The following is a 16,840-nucleotide window of genomic DNA, read 5'->3' on the forward strand; positions in this document are numbered from 1 at the left end:
CGGTGCTTTGTGGTATTTCTGTAGAGATATGTACAACCTAATGGGAATTAACTATGTTGTTGTGTGCCGTACAACCTGGATTTCTATTTATGGATGCAATCACACCTTTAAAAGACTACATGCACATTATAAATGCATTCATGGGTATAAACTTGTGTTGGATGATAATGTTACTTTAAGTTGGATCACACATTTTTCAGATCCCTACAGACCCAGCTACACAGTGCATCTTACTTATTTTGTCTAAAAGGACAGAAAAGAGCGACACAGAGGCAGGATAATACATAATTCAACTTTATATCATTATATCATTTCTATCCAGGAAGAAATATTTACAAATGTACAAGATGTGCTTGATCAGCCATACTCAAACAAGCAAAACAGTGAGAGGACTGATCAAATAAGATCTCTCACCCAAAAATATCTCTTGTGTTTGTATGACAAACATTGGGGGGGCAGAGGCAGGGTGCATGTGGAGTGAGTGCTGGTGATTTCAGGGATTATGCTGGCTGGTTACGTCATCCGATAGCAGGAAGTGCGTCAAAGCTATCTAAGAATCCCGACTACATAGTCTCCGGTGAAAAGCCCCCCTGGCATGGTCAAACCCCCACCTAGTACAGGAAGGTCAGTACATTCTTCTTTACACCGAACTCATCCGTCCGATCCATCAATTCAGTCATTGATACATAGACATTGGGGTAAAATAATATTTACAGCAACGAAAAAATAAACAAAGGAGCTAGAAAACCCAACATGCATGGGGCATCTCCATCTGCCAGATGTCATACAGTATATGCAAACAGAATGTTTTTGTGAAATCACATAAATTGCCATTGGAAAATGAGGTTGTCATATTAAAACTGAAGGTGTGCCAAATGTCGTCTGGAGGAATGGTCAAAAATAGTAAGAGACTAACTGCATCATGTTGTTAACAAGTGACATTTTGAAATAGTGGTCTCATTCCAGTGCTAATGCAGATGTCATGTTTGTGAAACAGCGATGCACAATTACCTTAATATTTCAGATTTCACTATGTATTATATACAGGTTCCCTTTCTCTTTAAACACAAACTGAAACACAGTCGATCATCGCTAATGGTCCCTAAGTAAGAAAGTGTTTAATAACTGTCTACCATATTTTGTCTTTCAGCTGCTGCTGCTTAGTGATGGCCTGTTGATGCTGTACGACTTAGGGAATAAACAGAAGTGAATTGGCTTTTATTCTTAAGTACTTTGGATATAACGAGCAAGCGATCTGCCCAAAGGGTAATAGTAACTCTACACAATTATTCATTGTCTTACTGGAAGAATGTCTTTCAAGAGGTGTTGAGGTTAAAGTATATACAAGAGTTTGAATGGGTGTGTTTATTTGTCCCAAAAACATTGCATGAAGATCAGTGATGTAAAAAATATATTCGCCACTGGCCTCATTCATCCTTTTTGAAAAAGTCTTGTGTCTCAGGTTTGAAGGAAGTTGTGTCCTTGGAAGGTAATATGTGTGTTTGTATGTGGTGTACTGTATACGTTTGTGTCTGTGTGCAAGTGTTCTGCTCAAGGGTCAATGCGAAAGGCCAAGAGTTTTTCGGAGTGAAGGTTGTTGAGGGTGCGCAGGTCTGGCAGACGCAGGAGGAGTTTTGGGAAGAGGGTGGTGTCATCCGGACGACGTCGGTTGATTAGTGACCGCAGGGCGCGAATCAGACCCTCCTGGAGCTGCTCTACGGCCCACATGTCCAAGATGCCAGAACGGTCTGAAAAGCACAGCAGATGCCAGGGTAAGTGGTTGACAGACACAGGTAATATTTAATTACCTAGTAATTAAATAGTAATTACTATTAAAGCAACCTTTGTCACAGTTTACCTACTCATAAATCTTACCTGCAGAGACCAGCACCACAGCCATGAAGAGAGCCATTTCATCAGGCTCTAGCCCCAAGGAGCTTAACTTCTCACTGAACTCAAACATGGCGTCCAGCAGGGAGCCCATGCCCAAAGCCCTCAGGGTAGACAGTGGGTATGTTTTTCCATTCAAGAAGGTCACTGTGCGATCCTCAGCATTGAACAAGGTGCAGAACCTCACCATCAGAACCTAAACACACAAGCACCAGGGACAAAAACAGAGGAACATTAAGATATGTTTGAGACAAATATTTACATCAATAATACATTTTGACTTAAGAAGAAGGGGTAATAAATGCCACATGTATTGCAAGCCATATTAATCATTTGAAATGTAAGGCATTACCTGGAAGGTGCCTGACTTGAGCAGCATGACCTGGTCCTGTTGACTAAGCTCTTGAAATCCAGGGATGCCCTTGGCAAACTCCACAACCTCCTTGACAGCAGGAGTGAAACACTGAGAGAAGGATTCCCATATCTCCTGACTCGACCGCTCTGCCCCTGATACAGGGCATGCATTGAGAGGACAGGCCTTAAAGAAAAGAAAAACAGACATAGAAACAATTAAATTCTTGCTCCAACAAGACATAACACTGGTTAGTCTTCATCTTGTTATTGATATTCTTCCTACACTTACCAGCACTTTAGCTCCTTGAGCTAATTTCCAAGGGCAGGACAGCGGATTTGTGGCATTTCCGGCATTGCGAAAACTGTTGTGATTGGCAGAGGTGCCGCTTTGAGGTGTTGTACCATTGGAATGGTTGTGGTTCGGATTTGTTGACACAAAGTAGGTGTAGCGATTGTTGTCCACATTGTGGAACCTAGGTTGGTTGTCATTCGGGGGAACCGGGCATTGGGTGGCAGGGGCAACAGGGCAAGACTGATAACTCTGGGCGGAGATGGGGTGAGATGAGGCTTGGGGAAAACTGGCATCCTGAGAAAACGAAGATGTGTTGTTGTTAGCGGTGACGTTAGCCCTCTTGGCTACTCTCCCTTGGCTGCGGCTGCTGCTGCTGGTGAAGATGTCATGGTAGGCTCTGGAGATGGCCCCAATGGCCTCTTTTGAGTTGCCCTCATCTGGGCTCACTGAAGATGAGTCCATGTCCATGGCAGCCGACTCATTTAGGCTGTTCATGTAGCTCTGCATCTCATCCAGAAGACGCTGCTTCTCTCTCTTAGGGATGCGGCCAAAACGTACAGCTGGTGAAGACACAAGCAGTGAGGACAGATCAGCTACTAGTCATTGTGACAACATGGCGATTAACACTGGACATGTTTTCTGCTCTATTGTTAGACTTTTAAAATTAACGTTATCCCCACATTTCTGAAGCACGGTAGAGTGTTATTTAGAAATTACAGGACTTCTAGTGTAACATAAAGCTAACCGTTGTTAAACAGTTACTCTTTTCCTTTCCTTATACACACACACACACACATCAAAAGCATGAACAACGCCTGAAGTTTCTAATGATTTCAAGGAGAATCACATAAGTTGCAAGATGAAAAACTTTCCCCAACCGCATCCCCATCCCCCTTCCACTTCCCACAGTAACCATCAGCTGGCGAGGCTATTTATAGACCCCCTGCTACCATCTGCCTCATCCTCTCCTCTATCCACCCCTGTCTCCTTCCTTTCGCACTCGCTCCCTCCATCTGTAAGTAGGGCAGTGGGGCGACGTGCGCGTGATGTCACTTGCACTCAGATCGTGAGAGGGTGAAGGATGGGAAAGGTGGGCTTCAAGTGCATGAATGACTTGAAGAGGGCTGACACGAGAGACTTTGATATGCTGAAAGTGAGAGAGAGTGTGTGTGGATGTGGGGGTGCGTGTGCATGAAAGTTTGAGTTCGATGAAGCAGAAAAGTTGAACTTGTACAGCTTCAAAGACTTTTGCAAGTATAGCAAACCTACGTTTTTTAAGTGTATAGCCGGAAACTTGCATTGCAGCACAAAAAAGTCTTAAATTTCAACTTCAAGTTACATTGAAATATGCACCACCTTAATATGCATAGTTTATATTGCTATGTTTACTAAATATACAGCAGGGTCTGTTGATGAGGAAACGGCCAGTAACTTAGTATTAGATTAATCCATTTTATCATGTTTAAAAAGAGGAAAATGCAGACTAATGAACTGTTGCTTTAAAAATGTTGCCCTGGTTAGACACAGACAGGTGTGCCATAATGCAAACAGACTTAGATATTTGCCTAGAGCCAATGTCACATGGCAACCTGGTTTGAAATCAGGCTGTACTATTGCTTGTGGGCTGCAGCAGTTGCATGCGGTTTTCCTGTTTTTGTCTTGAAAGGGAGCAAAAAGGGTTTCTAGGTTGTGGTCCCTAACATTTTCGAAAAACCTCTTTTATGAGGGTGGACCCGACTGTTTAAGATCTTATTGAACTGCATTTTGTCACCCGATTTTTCGCCGTGCACCAGAAGTGTCAAGCACATGCAGAAATAACACCAACCCCTTTACTAGTGCAATGCAGGGTACTGGAGGGTGGAGATAAGCAGAAACCATGTTGAGAGGCAGAAGACAGGAAAACTACACCAAGTAGGTCACGATGTATGAGTACACTATAGGCCCAATTCTGCATTGTTTTTCTAGGTCAGCGCAGCGTTTTCATAATCTGCAATGATACGTGATCAATCAATGTTCAGCTTTCAGAGCTAAAACTAGATGGTGTGAACGTCACGCCGGGTAAATTCTGTCACAACCACTGCCTGTTTTTATGCATCCCTTGCCTCATTAATTGCAGTAAGATGTTCTATGGGCATACACAAGGTAATCAAGTTGACCCTGTTCCAATTTCCTAAAATAATTCTTGTGTTTGCTGCAGTTTTCCACATGATAGATAGCTTCAGGGAGTTCAAGGCTCCTCTTCTCATAAATCATTGTCTGAGGGGGAGATGTAAGGGAGCTGAGGGAACATGGTGGGTACATGCAGGAGGAGGGGCTGAACTGAACAAGAGCTTAGAGGTAACAGTATTGCAGGAAGATGCTGCAAAGGGCAAAGACATTTTGAAACTTAGGAGAGTGATACAAGGCCAGATGGTAATCTTTGGCGGTGCGGTGAAACAGTGGAAGGGCAAGGCAGCTGCAGTTCTGCTGATAGAGAGAGAGAGAGTGACTGCGCTACTGGCACGATGACCTCAAAAGACTTTCCGCATTACATTTTTCACACAGACCTACATATCAGTACTGCGCCTCTTTTCCGGCTGCCCATTTCCCTGCTGCTTTGGCTAATCAGGGCACTGTGGTATTCTGGCACAACTGCGTGAGGGTCTCTCTTGCTCATGAAAATGTGTCAGGAAGTCTTACCATCTCTTGACATGCCCACAGAGAGGCATTTCTTGAAACGGCAGTGCTGGCAACGGTTTCGGTTCATGCGCATGATCAGGCAGTTCTCATTCTTCACACACATCTTGTAATTGATGTTTTGCTGGATGCTGCGGCGGAAAAAACCCTGAAACACATGCACACATATATATTAATATATGTATGACAGGAAACTAGTTCAGCAATAGCATCATGTTGTTTAATCATTCCACAGGATTTCTCCCATAAGGGGCTTACCTTGCAACCTTCGCATGCATGCACTCCATAGTGGAAACCGGATGCAATGTCCCCACAGACTTTGCAAAGCAGGACCATTCCACCTGTTTCTGAAGAACAATAAACAATATTGTTAGATAAGCTGCAATGGCTTTCATCAAGGGATAAATCTTTCTGTATATAGACAGAGAGGAAACACTTACTGGTGAAAGCTCCTGTGAAGCCACATGGCCTCTTTCCTGCAATGGGGTGCGAGTAGGTGTGCTGCGGAGTGGCTGCTACTGAGGGGCCACTGTAGACCTCTGGGAACTGGAACACCAGTTTGGAAGATGGGGCTGTGCACTCAGCTGCCCTCTGTGTGACTGGCCCGATCTCTGTGAAGGTAAACTCTTCTGGAGATGAGGGCTGGGAGTGTGAAAGGGGTGACTGTGTCTGGTACCCACTGGAGGGGCTGCCGGGGCTGGGACTGTTGCTGCCGGAGGAACCGGCGTACAGGATGACCCCTCCACCTGCTGCAGATGAAATAAAGATTGGACAACATCAGATATGGTCAGGTGATTCAGATTTGAGTTCAGATTGAGCTCCTAATTACAGCATACAATGTCACACAGATGTTGATTTAAAAAAAAAAAAAAAAGAAGGTGGAAATGGATTCTTTAGTATTGCGAGATTGGATGTTTTTTAACATTTCCATTGATTTCTAAATAATTTATGGAAATGTTTGGCCTTGACTGAGGTATTTATTTCTAGTTTGTGTGCCATACTGTAAGTTGTTGCCTGATTTGAATGAATGATTAATCTTATAGTTTGAATGTCCGTATTTCCTGAGAAACCGTGCAGCTATACTCTACAAGGTTGGATGGGATGTGATGTAATGTTGAAACCTCTGGGCAGCAGAGAACCACTCTGAGAATTTGCAGCGTCGTTTCCTCATCCTGGGAGTGTAATAGGCGTAATGGTGCGTTCGAGTGGATAAGGGGGGGCGCTAAAAATACCACTGGTAGCACAGCAACAAAGCGGGTAGGTCTCCTCCTCCAGAAGCGTTTCTGAATCATCCCTGCGTCATGCTTATGCAGTATTCATACAGGCACCATATGAATATGTGGACTGTTTTTTTTCTCTCTCTGACGTTAAGCTGCGTGCGTTTTCTCCCCCCCCCCTGAAATTTCACCTCTCTCTCTCTCTCTCTCTCTCTCTCTCTCTCTCTCTCTCTCTCTCTCTCTCACGCGCATTTCCAGTCATGCGGCGTGGATGAGCTGAGACACGGCCTCACGTGTCTGTGGGGTCTGCTGCCTCCTCCGCTCCAATAATAGCCGCGCTCCCCTGGCTCCGTGCCCAGCGCCAGCGAACAGCACGACACCTGACCGCCGCCTCACATGCACGGACTCCTGACACGGTTACCGCCCGAACCAAAGCAGCCTCGTGTTGACATATACAGCAATCTGCAGTCAGATCTGTGCTTATAAAGACTCGCTTTGCTGCATGCAGGGAAGGCTCCTCGGGCATGAGGTGGCACTAAAGTCTCCGCCACCACCACCACCACCAGCAGCAGCCAGTCAGTCGGGGAATGTGAGTCACGTTATTTGCAAAAGGAAAAGCCCGAACAGTGCTGAGACCGAGTAGTTGGTACGTAATTACAGCTGTAGACAGTGGAGACAGTCTGACAATTACATGCAAATTGAGGTAAATATTTTCAAATAGATAATAACATTCAAATGAATTGAGGTCCTATTTTTTTTTTTTTTGCATTATTGGCTTGCACGTGCAACTAAGAAAAAAAAAAATTCCACCATCCAAAATCTAGGCCATGCTACAGTGTTTATACCAACTCCCCCTTGTTTGTGTACGTGCAGTAGGCTTGTCGCTGTGCTGCCCTTTGCTGCACTAGGTATTTGTTTAGCTCCAATGTTTTGATAATCCCTCCAGCAGCACGTGTCAGTGGATTTGTTGACTCATGCCATACACAGATCCAGCAGACTGGAGCCCGAGCCTCACCTTCTTCTTGAGAGCACACATGCAGACAGAGGTGGCCCAGCCTCCCCCACTCCACCCAAACACATTGCATGTCCACCTGAAGACTCACATGTGCTGAGTTTATGAATGACCCCTGGAGTCACTGTGCTGTAAACGGTGTCAATTAACAATCCGTTGTACAGTCTGCTTTCCTGTTGTGAAAAACACGATCACGTGCATGTGTCTGGTGTTACAGTGGAGAAGTCAATGCAGTTACAATCTAGAGTGTACACACTGCACAAAGCTTCAGTATCCACACATGCCACACAATTATATTCCAGTCACCAATCAATTGATTAGTTGGCAGTATTACTATTAATGAAATTGTTGTTGGCAACAGGGCTGGTCAAAGCCTTTATGGGCCCCCAAGCTGTATTAGATTTAGGGCCCCCACCAACTTGGCGCTACATCACTATTAACTATTGCCCGTGCTTGATCATTTGCATACATACTGTAAATCTAACATACCCATTATCATTATTTTATTAGCTGCAGCATGTGTTCCTCTGACGGAGGAAGATAATCCAACCAGCTGTGTTAGCTAGCCATCCCATTAACATAATATTGTGGTTTAGTACAATTACAATTGACATAAATGTTATATTATGTCAATTATAATGATACTAAACCACAAAAAAAGCACTCTAGGGCACTTCGTAGTGGCCACAGGGGCCTTAAGCAGACACTTGTCTGGCTTACGCCTATAGGTTTGGTTGTGTTGGCAGTGTTTAATAACACTCAACTTCAAAAGTGAACTTTTAGGCAATGTCAGATGTATTATATTGTTATATCAATTTCCTTTTATGTCCGTATAAGAACATTTCAATTTCTGGTCAATCGAATAAATGTCCTAACTTTAGGGGATCTGTCCAATTTGGCAACTTGGTATCATTCAGCACTGACCATCATAATATCTGCTGGTAAGCCGCCACATGCAGGCTATTGCAGCTATACAAAACTTAACATGGCTTTCTCATGGTTTTTTTTGTTTTTGCATGTACTGTGGTATTTCCCGTGCAGGCAACCACACTGCCACAGTGTGCACAAGACAGTTGAAATTTAGGTCACTGCAGACAGCGTTAATTGAGGAGTCAACCGGTCCTCAGTGCCCGTTTAAGGCTTAGCCAACCCGTGCAAGCACTAATCTGCCTGGGACTGGAGGCAGGCAGAGAAACGTGAGCAGTTCACAGGCATAACAGCTCTCCTCTCTTCTCTTCTCCTTTTCTCTCTTGCCCTCAATCTCTCACAGTCATTGGTCCACCTTGTAATAGGCAGATCCTCTATATACAGTTAAGGTCACCATCTATCTACCCTTGTAATGTTACGTTTATAATAAACAACCCAGTGTTTATCATGCTGTAAAGGAAAAATAAGTGGCTCTGGCCAATAAAAAGAAGAGTTACAGTATTGTGTGACACTGAACAGCCAATCTGTGAGCACTCTGGTTTTTCTCGCAGCAGACTTCATTAACTCAGACTTGTGTAAGTAGGTCAATATCACAGGAACTTGATAGAACTATGTGCCTCCAGCCTTTCTCCAAACTGACGCTGCATCACACACTGGCTCTGGCTCAGGCAGTTATCAGGAGGAACTGTGTTAGACAGTCACAGCTGATATCTATAATTTACCAGCAGCAGCCATGATATGATTTGAAATCTTCAATTTATTATCCGGGTTTTTTTTTTTATGGTATGCGTCCGAAATAAGTCTGTCACACGTGCCTGGCCAAACATGGACTGAAAACATCCGCTTCAGGGAGATGTGATTTTCTTCAGGGTGGGGGCAGAGTTTCGGGCTCGAACATGTTTTTATTATGATAAGCGCGGCCATAATAAGATTTGAAAGCCGGGTTTTTTTTTAATGGTTGTTTTTTATGGCATGTGGCCAAATGAAGTCTGTCACGCGACGCCCCGCCAAACGTGGACCTGAAAAACATCCGCTTCAAGGGAGATGTGGTTTTCTCAGGGGTGGGGGCCGAGCTTTGGACTCTCGAGATGTTTTTTAATCCGCTATCTGTCACAGCGGCGTTTGGACGAGAGCGGGGATGTTGTGTTTAACAGCAGGGTCACGTTTCAGCTGAAACGCACACTAAGCGGATGTGAGCGCCCTGAACCCGTAATGGGTTTCTGGGTCGAGGACAGATGTTGCAGAGTCAAAACTGAGTCAGCGTCAACCACATGCCCTGGTCTGTGATTCAAAGAGAGAGGAGGAGGAGGAGGGTGATTAAAAAGCAATGCAATGGTCGCATGAGGCGGGGAAACGTGACGAGAGAGGGGGAAAAAAAAAAAGTTGAAGCCTGGAATCGCTGACCCACTGACCAAACTCTCCCCCACCATCACCGCAGGCGGCATCAACACGGCAGCGTCCGTGCGAGCGGGGGAGGGAGGCGGGGAGGGGAGGGGCGGGGCGGGCCGTCTCACGCGTCGCACGCGGCTCTGCGAGGGAAGCCACGTGAGGAGGCTTTTGATGGAGCTCTCACAGGGAAAACACGAAGCTGCGCTCCAGCCAACAAGCCAGGGCTCGTACAGTCCGCCAGGGGCTCACAATGGAGGGGGCCGAGTTAAATAGACCAGTGTGTTATGGGTGGTCTGACCCAGCACCACCAGCAGCAGCAGCAGCAGCGCCTGCACTGTCAGCCAGGAGCTGCACTGGGTCACCACTTCTGTGACAGATCTCAGAAATGCATTCAAAGATGGGGTTCTTCTAAAACAGTTTAATCGCAAGTGAATGAAGCCGAGTAGCTGTTTTCTTACCCTAACCCTATGGCAGCAGTTTAACATGGGAGAATGGGTTCATTGGTGTCAACAAGCCTTGCATTGTATGTCCTGCTTGTAACAAGACACACTCATTTGGTCTATATATATATATATATATATATATATATATATATATATATATATATATCCTTGGCAATACATTTTAAGCATTAAAATGCAGTTTGAGTTTTTGACGCAAACTACATTCTATCTTTAGTCTATCTTAAACCACATAGTTGTTTATTTTGATGTTGCCCCCACTAATGATTTGTTTTGGTCTGCTAATTATGGTTTCCAACTGATGGTGAGGAGTGAGCCAGAGTTAAAAGTCTCTTTACTTTAAACATGCTGAGAACAGTGCGGAAATCGTCCACTAGGGGACTGTCAGAGGAGGTATCAGTGACAGAAAGTGAACAGTAGGGAAAGTCTGTTTTTGTCATCTAACCACAATTTGACAATGTGACCTATATAACATAAAAATAGTGCAGCTGAGCAAATTAATGATTGTGTCGAGGAAGACTAAATATTTTCATTGTTAGAACTGTAAAGGTTGTAGAACTTGATGTACATATCGATTGTACAGTTTATGTTTATAAGAGTCAATGGAAGGAATACATAACAAAATCTGTTGTCATGGCAGCATTTATCTGCATATGATCAGACCAGTTATTCACCTATGGCATATGCAACACGCCTATACCCTCAACCCAATCATCTCTGCAGTTGAACACACACACGCAGAACAAATGTAACACTAACCCATTTTAATCATAACCAATTTATACCTAACCTTAACCTTAGCCCCACATCAATTGGCACCTCAACCAGGACATTCCAAATGATGTTTGGCCTCATTAGGACCGGGCTTGTCTATACTGGACTTGACAAGGTCGATGTTTATTCCGGAAAGAAATGTCCCTAAGAGATGACAAAAATACACACACACACACACACACACACCGGCTCGCACACCCACATGCACGCCAACAATCTCATTTTATCTACTGGACTTTATGAGCCCAGCACTGCAGCCATATCTTTTGACAGGTTATTATGATGTTTATGAGCTTTGTTTAGATTCCCACTGAACTCATGTGCATTTCAAAAAACCTTATGGAAATATTAAAGGTCAATGAACCAAGTTCAAGGTGGTCACTTATGAGAGGAGAAATAAAATGGCACAAAACTTATGCAGCATTGAAAACATAGTCATTTAAATAAGACTGTAAAAATACATAAATAAAATGTTTAATAAAGAAATAAAAACTTTCAAATCACCATCTGACTCACCAAGACACACACACACACACATACTCACACTAAACACCAATAATAAACTAAACCAAAAAGCTCAGCACACAGTCCTCACCTTTATCGCCTAATACTACAGCTATTTTCTATGATCTATGATCTTTATCTTTCCCCGTGAAAAACAGCGGCGCACTTTATCAAGGTAAATAAAGAGTCATAACCCGGTGAGTGGGTTTAGTGTCGCCCTTTAGATTAGAGTGTAGACGGAGCACTGGGTGCGCCCATCACCTGTGCTGGAACGTGACCGTCGCTGTTGTAAATGATTCACCGTCAATTAGGAGGAGAAGCCGGAATCACGTTCACCGTTGGCTGACCTCGAGAAAACGCTGCCTAATACCACTTAAAGGATGGGAATCACTTATAAACTTTGATGCTGCAGGCTCTTCAGCCATGGCCTTGATAGTAGAGACACAAACACACGCCCATTACGCGCAGGGGGATCATTCGCTTATTTATTTATTTCAGCAGCGAGATGATTGAGGGTTGACAGATTATGATTACAGTGACAGCCACAGTGTACTGTAGCTGCACGTGAGTTTGTTTTCATGAGGAGAAACAGGAAGTGGCCAGCCTCACTATACAACCATATGGCACGGTTCTCTCTGGAGCTGCTCGCCAGTAGCCGCTCCGTGTGTGGTGGCTTTTCAACGCAATGCAGCAACTTTTTTGGGACAACTTTGCGCAAAGTGCCGTAGTTACATAAACAAGCACAAGTGATAAAATGTCACCGGAGTAAACTCATGCATAACGATAATGTTTTCAAATAGTGGTAATCCTGTAAAATAACATTATTGCCAGTGATACTCATATTTGTCAAAACATAATTGTACTAATATGCATTCAAGAATGAATACAATTCAGCTTTTTACATTAATCAAAGTGGTATTTTTTGTATTGTTTTTTAAGTCCAATTTTATTCAGTTTGAATAATTTAATTATTGGTATCACAATGTATGTAACAATTAATAAATTCGGACATAATCATATTATATATGTCATAATCAGCATTGCTATTAAAATTGGAGCTCCCATTTACATATTTGCGGGGTACACCAAATAACAGAAACACCTCCAAAAAGAGAGGAGGCTGCATGCAAGTGAGAAATAATTCAAGTTAATCTTACCTCCACCAGGGCTGTTATCCATTCTTCTCGTTGATGTCGGTGACTTGAGACAAACTTGAGGATAGTCGTCTATGAATGTCACTAGACTAGAGCAAAAGTCTTTTGAAGATAGGTGGGAAAGTGGAGAAAAAGCTTTGCGCAAAACACCTGCTAAAAATTGGGAAGAAGCGATGGCAACGCGTCCGGTGCGCGTAAAGATGCTCCCCGGGAAAAGTGCAGGCAGGTGTCAGTGTCTAAGTTCTTCTCCGACGGTCTCTCCTCTCTCTGGATACTGGCTGTGTAATGTTGCACGAGCGACGGCTAAAACGAATCTCATGAATTCCAAGAAAGTGGAGTCAGCATAACCACGAACAGGGCGTCAGGCGTGACACACTGATACGAACACCCACATCAATCACGTTTGCAGGTAAGTCGGAAATGTGACCGCCTTTTCAGCTCGCTCCAACTTGTGTTGTGTCTGTTGGTGTGGGATTTGGCTCAGTCTTTGTATCTCGCGCGGACTCCCTTCTCTCCCTCTCTCTCCCTTCACGCTTTCGTGCATTTTCATTGGTGGGGATCTGGAGCTGAGGGGAGTGTGATGCGCTTATTCGACCGTGGTATGTGTTCTGCAAAGCCACACTACATGTGCGCCCTGCATGTGCCGCGGAGAGCGCTGCCCTACTGATACACATTTTATGCAAAGTACGGTGCGTGTGTTGCAGAGGAATGGAGGGATTGGTGGATGGGGCACATGGACAATAGGCGTGGCTCACCGTGACTGCTTCACCGACAAGCAGCGCTACAAACGGAGGGTAAACACTGAGACATGCCAAACACCGTTCAAGTGTCAAGTTTAAAGCCCATGTGCCAAAGGAAACTGTAGATCCCCAACTGGATCCGTTACATGCCAACAACACGCTGTTGGAGTAAACCGCAGACACTTAAACTGGGTCAAACATTACATGACTGAAAAATGTTAATGTTAAACATTTAAAAATAATTTATTATGATTAGTGCGATTACTTAAATAGAAAAAAAAAAACTAGGTGTGCTCTGTGCGACCTGCCCCAGGCTCCCTGCTCTGAGTTTAAAATATACTGTTCATATAACAAAACAAAAAAAAACTCCCAAGTTAAAAATTCCAACACAACGTGAGGGAAGCGCCCCCTAGTGGTAAGTCATGGCACTGACATAAGCAGGATTCTGTCTATATCTGTCTGTCGTAAGATGATTACCAGGTCATTTTTAATTTCGACTAAATACGTATTCATTCTCTATAAAAATGAAATAATTACTGACTTTTACGAACAAATGTTAGTTTTTTAAATATATTTTCACACAAACACTCACTGGGAGGACATTTTTGAATTGATTTACCCCCAAAAAAGATGAAGATAAGATGGTCATATCAATTATAGTATGATTGTAATAGGGGTGGGGCCAGTTAAATCTGATTGACCCCTGAAGTGCCCCTGTCCTGTCAGTAGTCTTTTTGTTTTTTGTATCACTCACTAACAATACTATAAAAGATAGGACGATTTGATTGATACTTTTTATTCTCTATAAGCTTTTTTCAAGTGTGCTTGAACAAGGAACACATTTCAAAATCTATTCAATGATGTGTGGCTTTGCACAAAGCTATAGAACTAACAGTAAAGTAATGTAATGACTTAAACGTGCACCGTACCGTATCAGCAGTTGTGCATGGATGTTTGACATGTAATTTGCCCCTCTGTGTAAATTTGATTTAGAAAAACCCTAGATCTGCCACTGGGTGTAATGTCATTATTGTATTAGTCCTTCAAAAGGCAAATAAAGCATACATCTATTCCAGGATAACCCCCCTCTGGAAACAAACAAACAAAAAAAAAAGTGCAGATTCTTCCCCTATAATAAATAGATGAATTAACCTGAATTATTAATCAGCAGAGATGGAACTCAACATGCTTATAAACATCATATGCCCTATTTATTTATAAAACAACCCAACATGCCAAAAAAACCTATACCATATAAATCAAAATGGACTTTGTCATTTTAAATCATTTAGTCTATTTTTAATTTATTGATAATGTTTTATTTGTATATCTGTACGATTGTTTTATTTAGGCATCTGTGCTCTATTACTCTGAGGTCCTCAAATTGTTTAGAAAGTGTCTTTACCTTCAAATTGTAATTTTAACCTCTAAAGCACCTTGTAACTGTATTTTAAAAGGTGCCATTATTATTATTATTAACATTATTATTAATATTATTATACTTTCTTATGTGTTTATTGTTTTGATTTTTTTTTTGTAGTTTCCGGCTCGGCCCATTACCGCTGACATAGTATGAGCTGCAGCGCTCCTTTGCACCACTAGGAGGCGTCACCGCGTCATAAATCCCCTCGCACGGTGGCTCCGCGCACCGACGCCCCTGAGCTGCCACAGTGACGGTGAGTGGCAACAACCGAAGGTGATCTGACACAGAATGACTGACGTGAAGTGAAGTGACCTCCTGGAGCTGCGAGACCAGACGGCTTCACCCTCACAACAGACCGGCTGTCCATCACTCTGCTTTCTCTCCTTCACAGAAACCAAAGGGAGAAGTAAAGAAAGAAAGGAGGACCAACTTCAGCGTGCGTGCGCCTGTCATCCACTATTTACGTTGAAACTTCTGGTTGGGAGGAGAAGAAGGTAAGGATTGTGTACTTTACATAAATCACCCCCGGTCGTGATTAATCGGGTGTGTCCAAGAACAAACGGAGCTCGAGCTGCGTCAAACCGTGTGTGTGTGTGTGTGTGTGTGTGTGTGTGTGTGTGTGTGTGTGTGTGTGTGTGTGTGTGTGTGTGTGTGTGTGTGTGTGTGTGTGTGTGTGTGTGTGTGTGTGTGTGTGTGTGTGTGTGTGTGTGTGTGTGTGAGACAGCGAGAGAGAGAGAGAGAGAGAGAGACTCATCATGAGAACACGTTATGGCAGCGCACGAGATAATTACAGGCTGCTCAGACTGTTTGGGGACTGAGCAGAGAACAGAAGTCTCTGCCAACACACACCTGCAAAGGGCTGCTCTGCCTGGGGCCTGAAGGACAGTTATCATCACACAGTTATCATCACAGTCTGTGGGTCTGTGTGTTCGTCTGTCTGTCTGTCACCCCCCCATCCACCCCCCCCCCCCCCCCCCCCTTCTCTCTCTCTCTCTCTCCTTCCTCCTCCTCCTCCTTCGCAAACTTTCCTGAATGTGTGCTTTCATAAGAATGATGCCAGTTATATGTGTGAGGCTGATGAACTGAAGTTTATTTCAGGACAGACTTCACTTTGCATTCAACTTCCTGGATGCCTCATTAGGCTCAGATATGAAAATGAATATTGAATGCAGTTTTTTTTTCTCCCTTTTTCTGGTAGTAGACGGAGGATTTAACCAGAGAAAACTCAACATCATATACATATTAATGTACCAACCCAACATGCCAGAAAGCAAAAGCAAATGAAAAGTTTTCCCCCCTGTGTTTCCTGTGCAGTAGTTAGTGCCCAGCTTTCTCACAAGGCCAGTTTTATGTGCAGGGAAGGAGGCATGGAAAAGAAGACCTTTCCTTTTGAGCTCACAGATTTGCAGTAATTACAGAATCACTTCCATATGTGGCTCTCTGGCTGCCTTCTCGCTGCCCCCACCACCCCTCTCTTCCCCAGTGTTCTCTCTCTCTCTCTCTTTCTCTCTCCCCCCTTTTTTCATTTGCATTCTCCCCTATTCCTCATCTTTTTTTTCTTTTTTTTGTCTGCTTTTATTTTTCTGGCGTCCCCTCATGCACTCAAGAGCATTTTTTCCTCCTTCAAAACCACAGCTTAAACAAAGTTTATGATAATCAGAACATCCTGGCACTTTTGGCAAACGGCTGCGCTTTTTGGTGATTCAATTAGATCGAGCTTGCCAAAAAAAGTGCGTGCGATTCTGTGTGTGTGAGAGCGAGAGAGAGAGAGAGAGAGAGAGAGAGAGAGAGAGAGAGAGAGAGAGAGAGAGAGAGAGAGAGAGAGAGAGAGAGAGACATGGACGGCAGAAGGGAAATGTTGAAGAATACGGAAATATGAAAGCTCGGAGAAGAATTCGAGAGGCAGGAATGGAGCGTGAAGGAGGGAGAGGTGGAACAGAAAATGAGAGAGAGAGAGGGAGTAATGCTTTTTGACAGAGGTGGGTTCAGGATGGGTTCATGGTGACATCATGGCTGATTTTTTTTTG

General features: G+C 43.7%; 2 protein-coding genes across 2 annotated transcripts in view; one reads left to right on the top strand and one right to left on the bottom strand.

Moving 5' to 3' along the window:
* Positions 1 to 278: 278 nt before the first annotated feature.
* On the bottom strand, positions 279 to 13,577 carry nr1d4a (nuclear receptor subfamily 1, group D, member 4a). Its single transcript, XM_034590803.1, has 8 exons — positions 12,654 to 13,577; positions 5,653 to 5,961; positions 5,471 to 5,559; positions 5,216 to 5,360; positions 2,534 to 3,096; positions 2,243 to 2,428; positions 1,876 to 2,086; positions 279 to 1,748 (listed from the first exon to the last, which is right to left on the bottom strand). The coding sequence occupies exons 1-8, from the start codon at positions 12,673 to 12,675 to the stop codon at positions 1,552 to 1,554; spliced, it is 1,722 nt and encodes a 573-aa protein (XP_034446694.1). The 5' UTR covers positions 12,676 to 13,577; the 3' UTR covers positions 279 to 1,551.
* Positions 13,578 to 15,078: 1,501 nt separating this feature from the next.
* The window catches only part of rarga (retinoic acid receptor gamma a), a 42,750-nt gene continuing 40,988 nt past the window's right edge, over positions 15,079 to 16,840 (top strand). The window contains exon 1 of the mRNA XM_034590805.1: positions 15,079 to 15,307. The gene's annotated coding sequence lies outside the window, so the exon portion shown is untranslated. The remainder of the gene's footprint in view (positions 15,308 to 16,840) is intronic.

Source organism: Hippoglossus hippoglossus, chromosome 7, assembly GCF_009819705.1.
Source record: "Hippoglossus hippoglossus isolate fHipHip1 chromosome 7, fHipHip1.pri, whole genome shotgun sequence".
Classification (NCBI taxonomy): domain Eukaryota; kingdom Metazoa; phylum Chordata; class Actinopteri; order Pleuronectiformes; family Pleuronectidae; genus Hippoglossus; species Hippoglossus hippoglossus.

What these genes read in the sequence shown, in the direction of transcription:
- nr1d4a (XM_034590803.1), bottom strand. Translation starts at nt 12,675, where the DNA reads ATGGATAACAGCCCTGGTGGAG. An exon ending in GGATAACAGCCCTGGTGGAG is followed by an intron (nt 5,962 to 12,653) that starts GTAAGATTAACT and finishes TTTCATCTGCAG; the next exon opens with CAGGTGGAGGGGTCATCCTG. An exon ending in TGTGGGCATGTCAAGAGATG is followed by an intron (nt 3,097 to 5,215) that starts GTAAGACTTCCT and finishes TGTCTTCACCAG; the next exon opens with CTGTACGTTTTGGCCGCATC.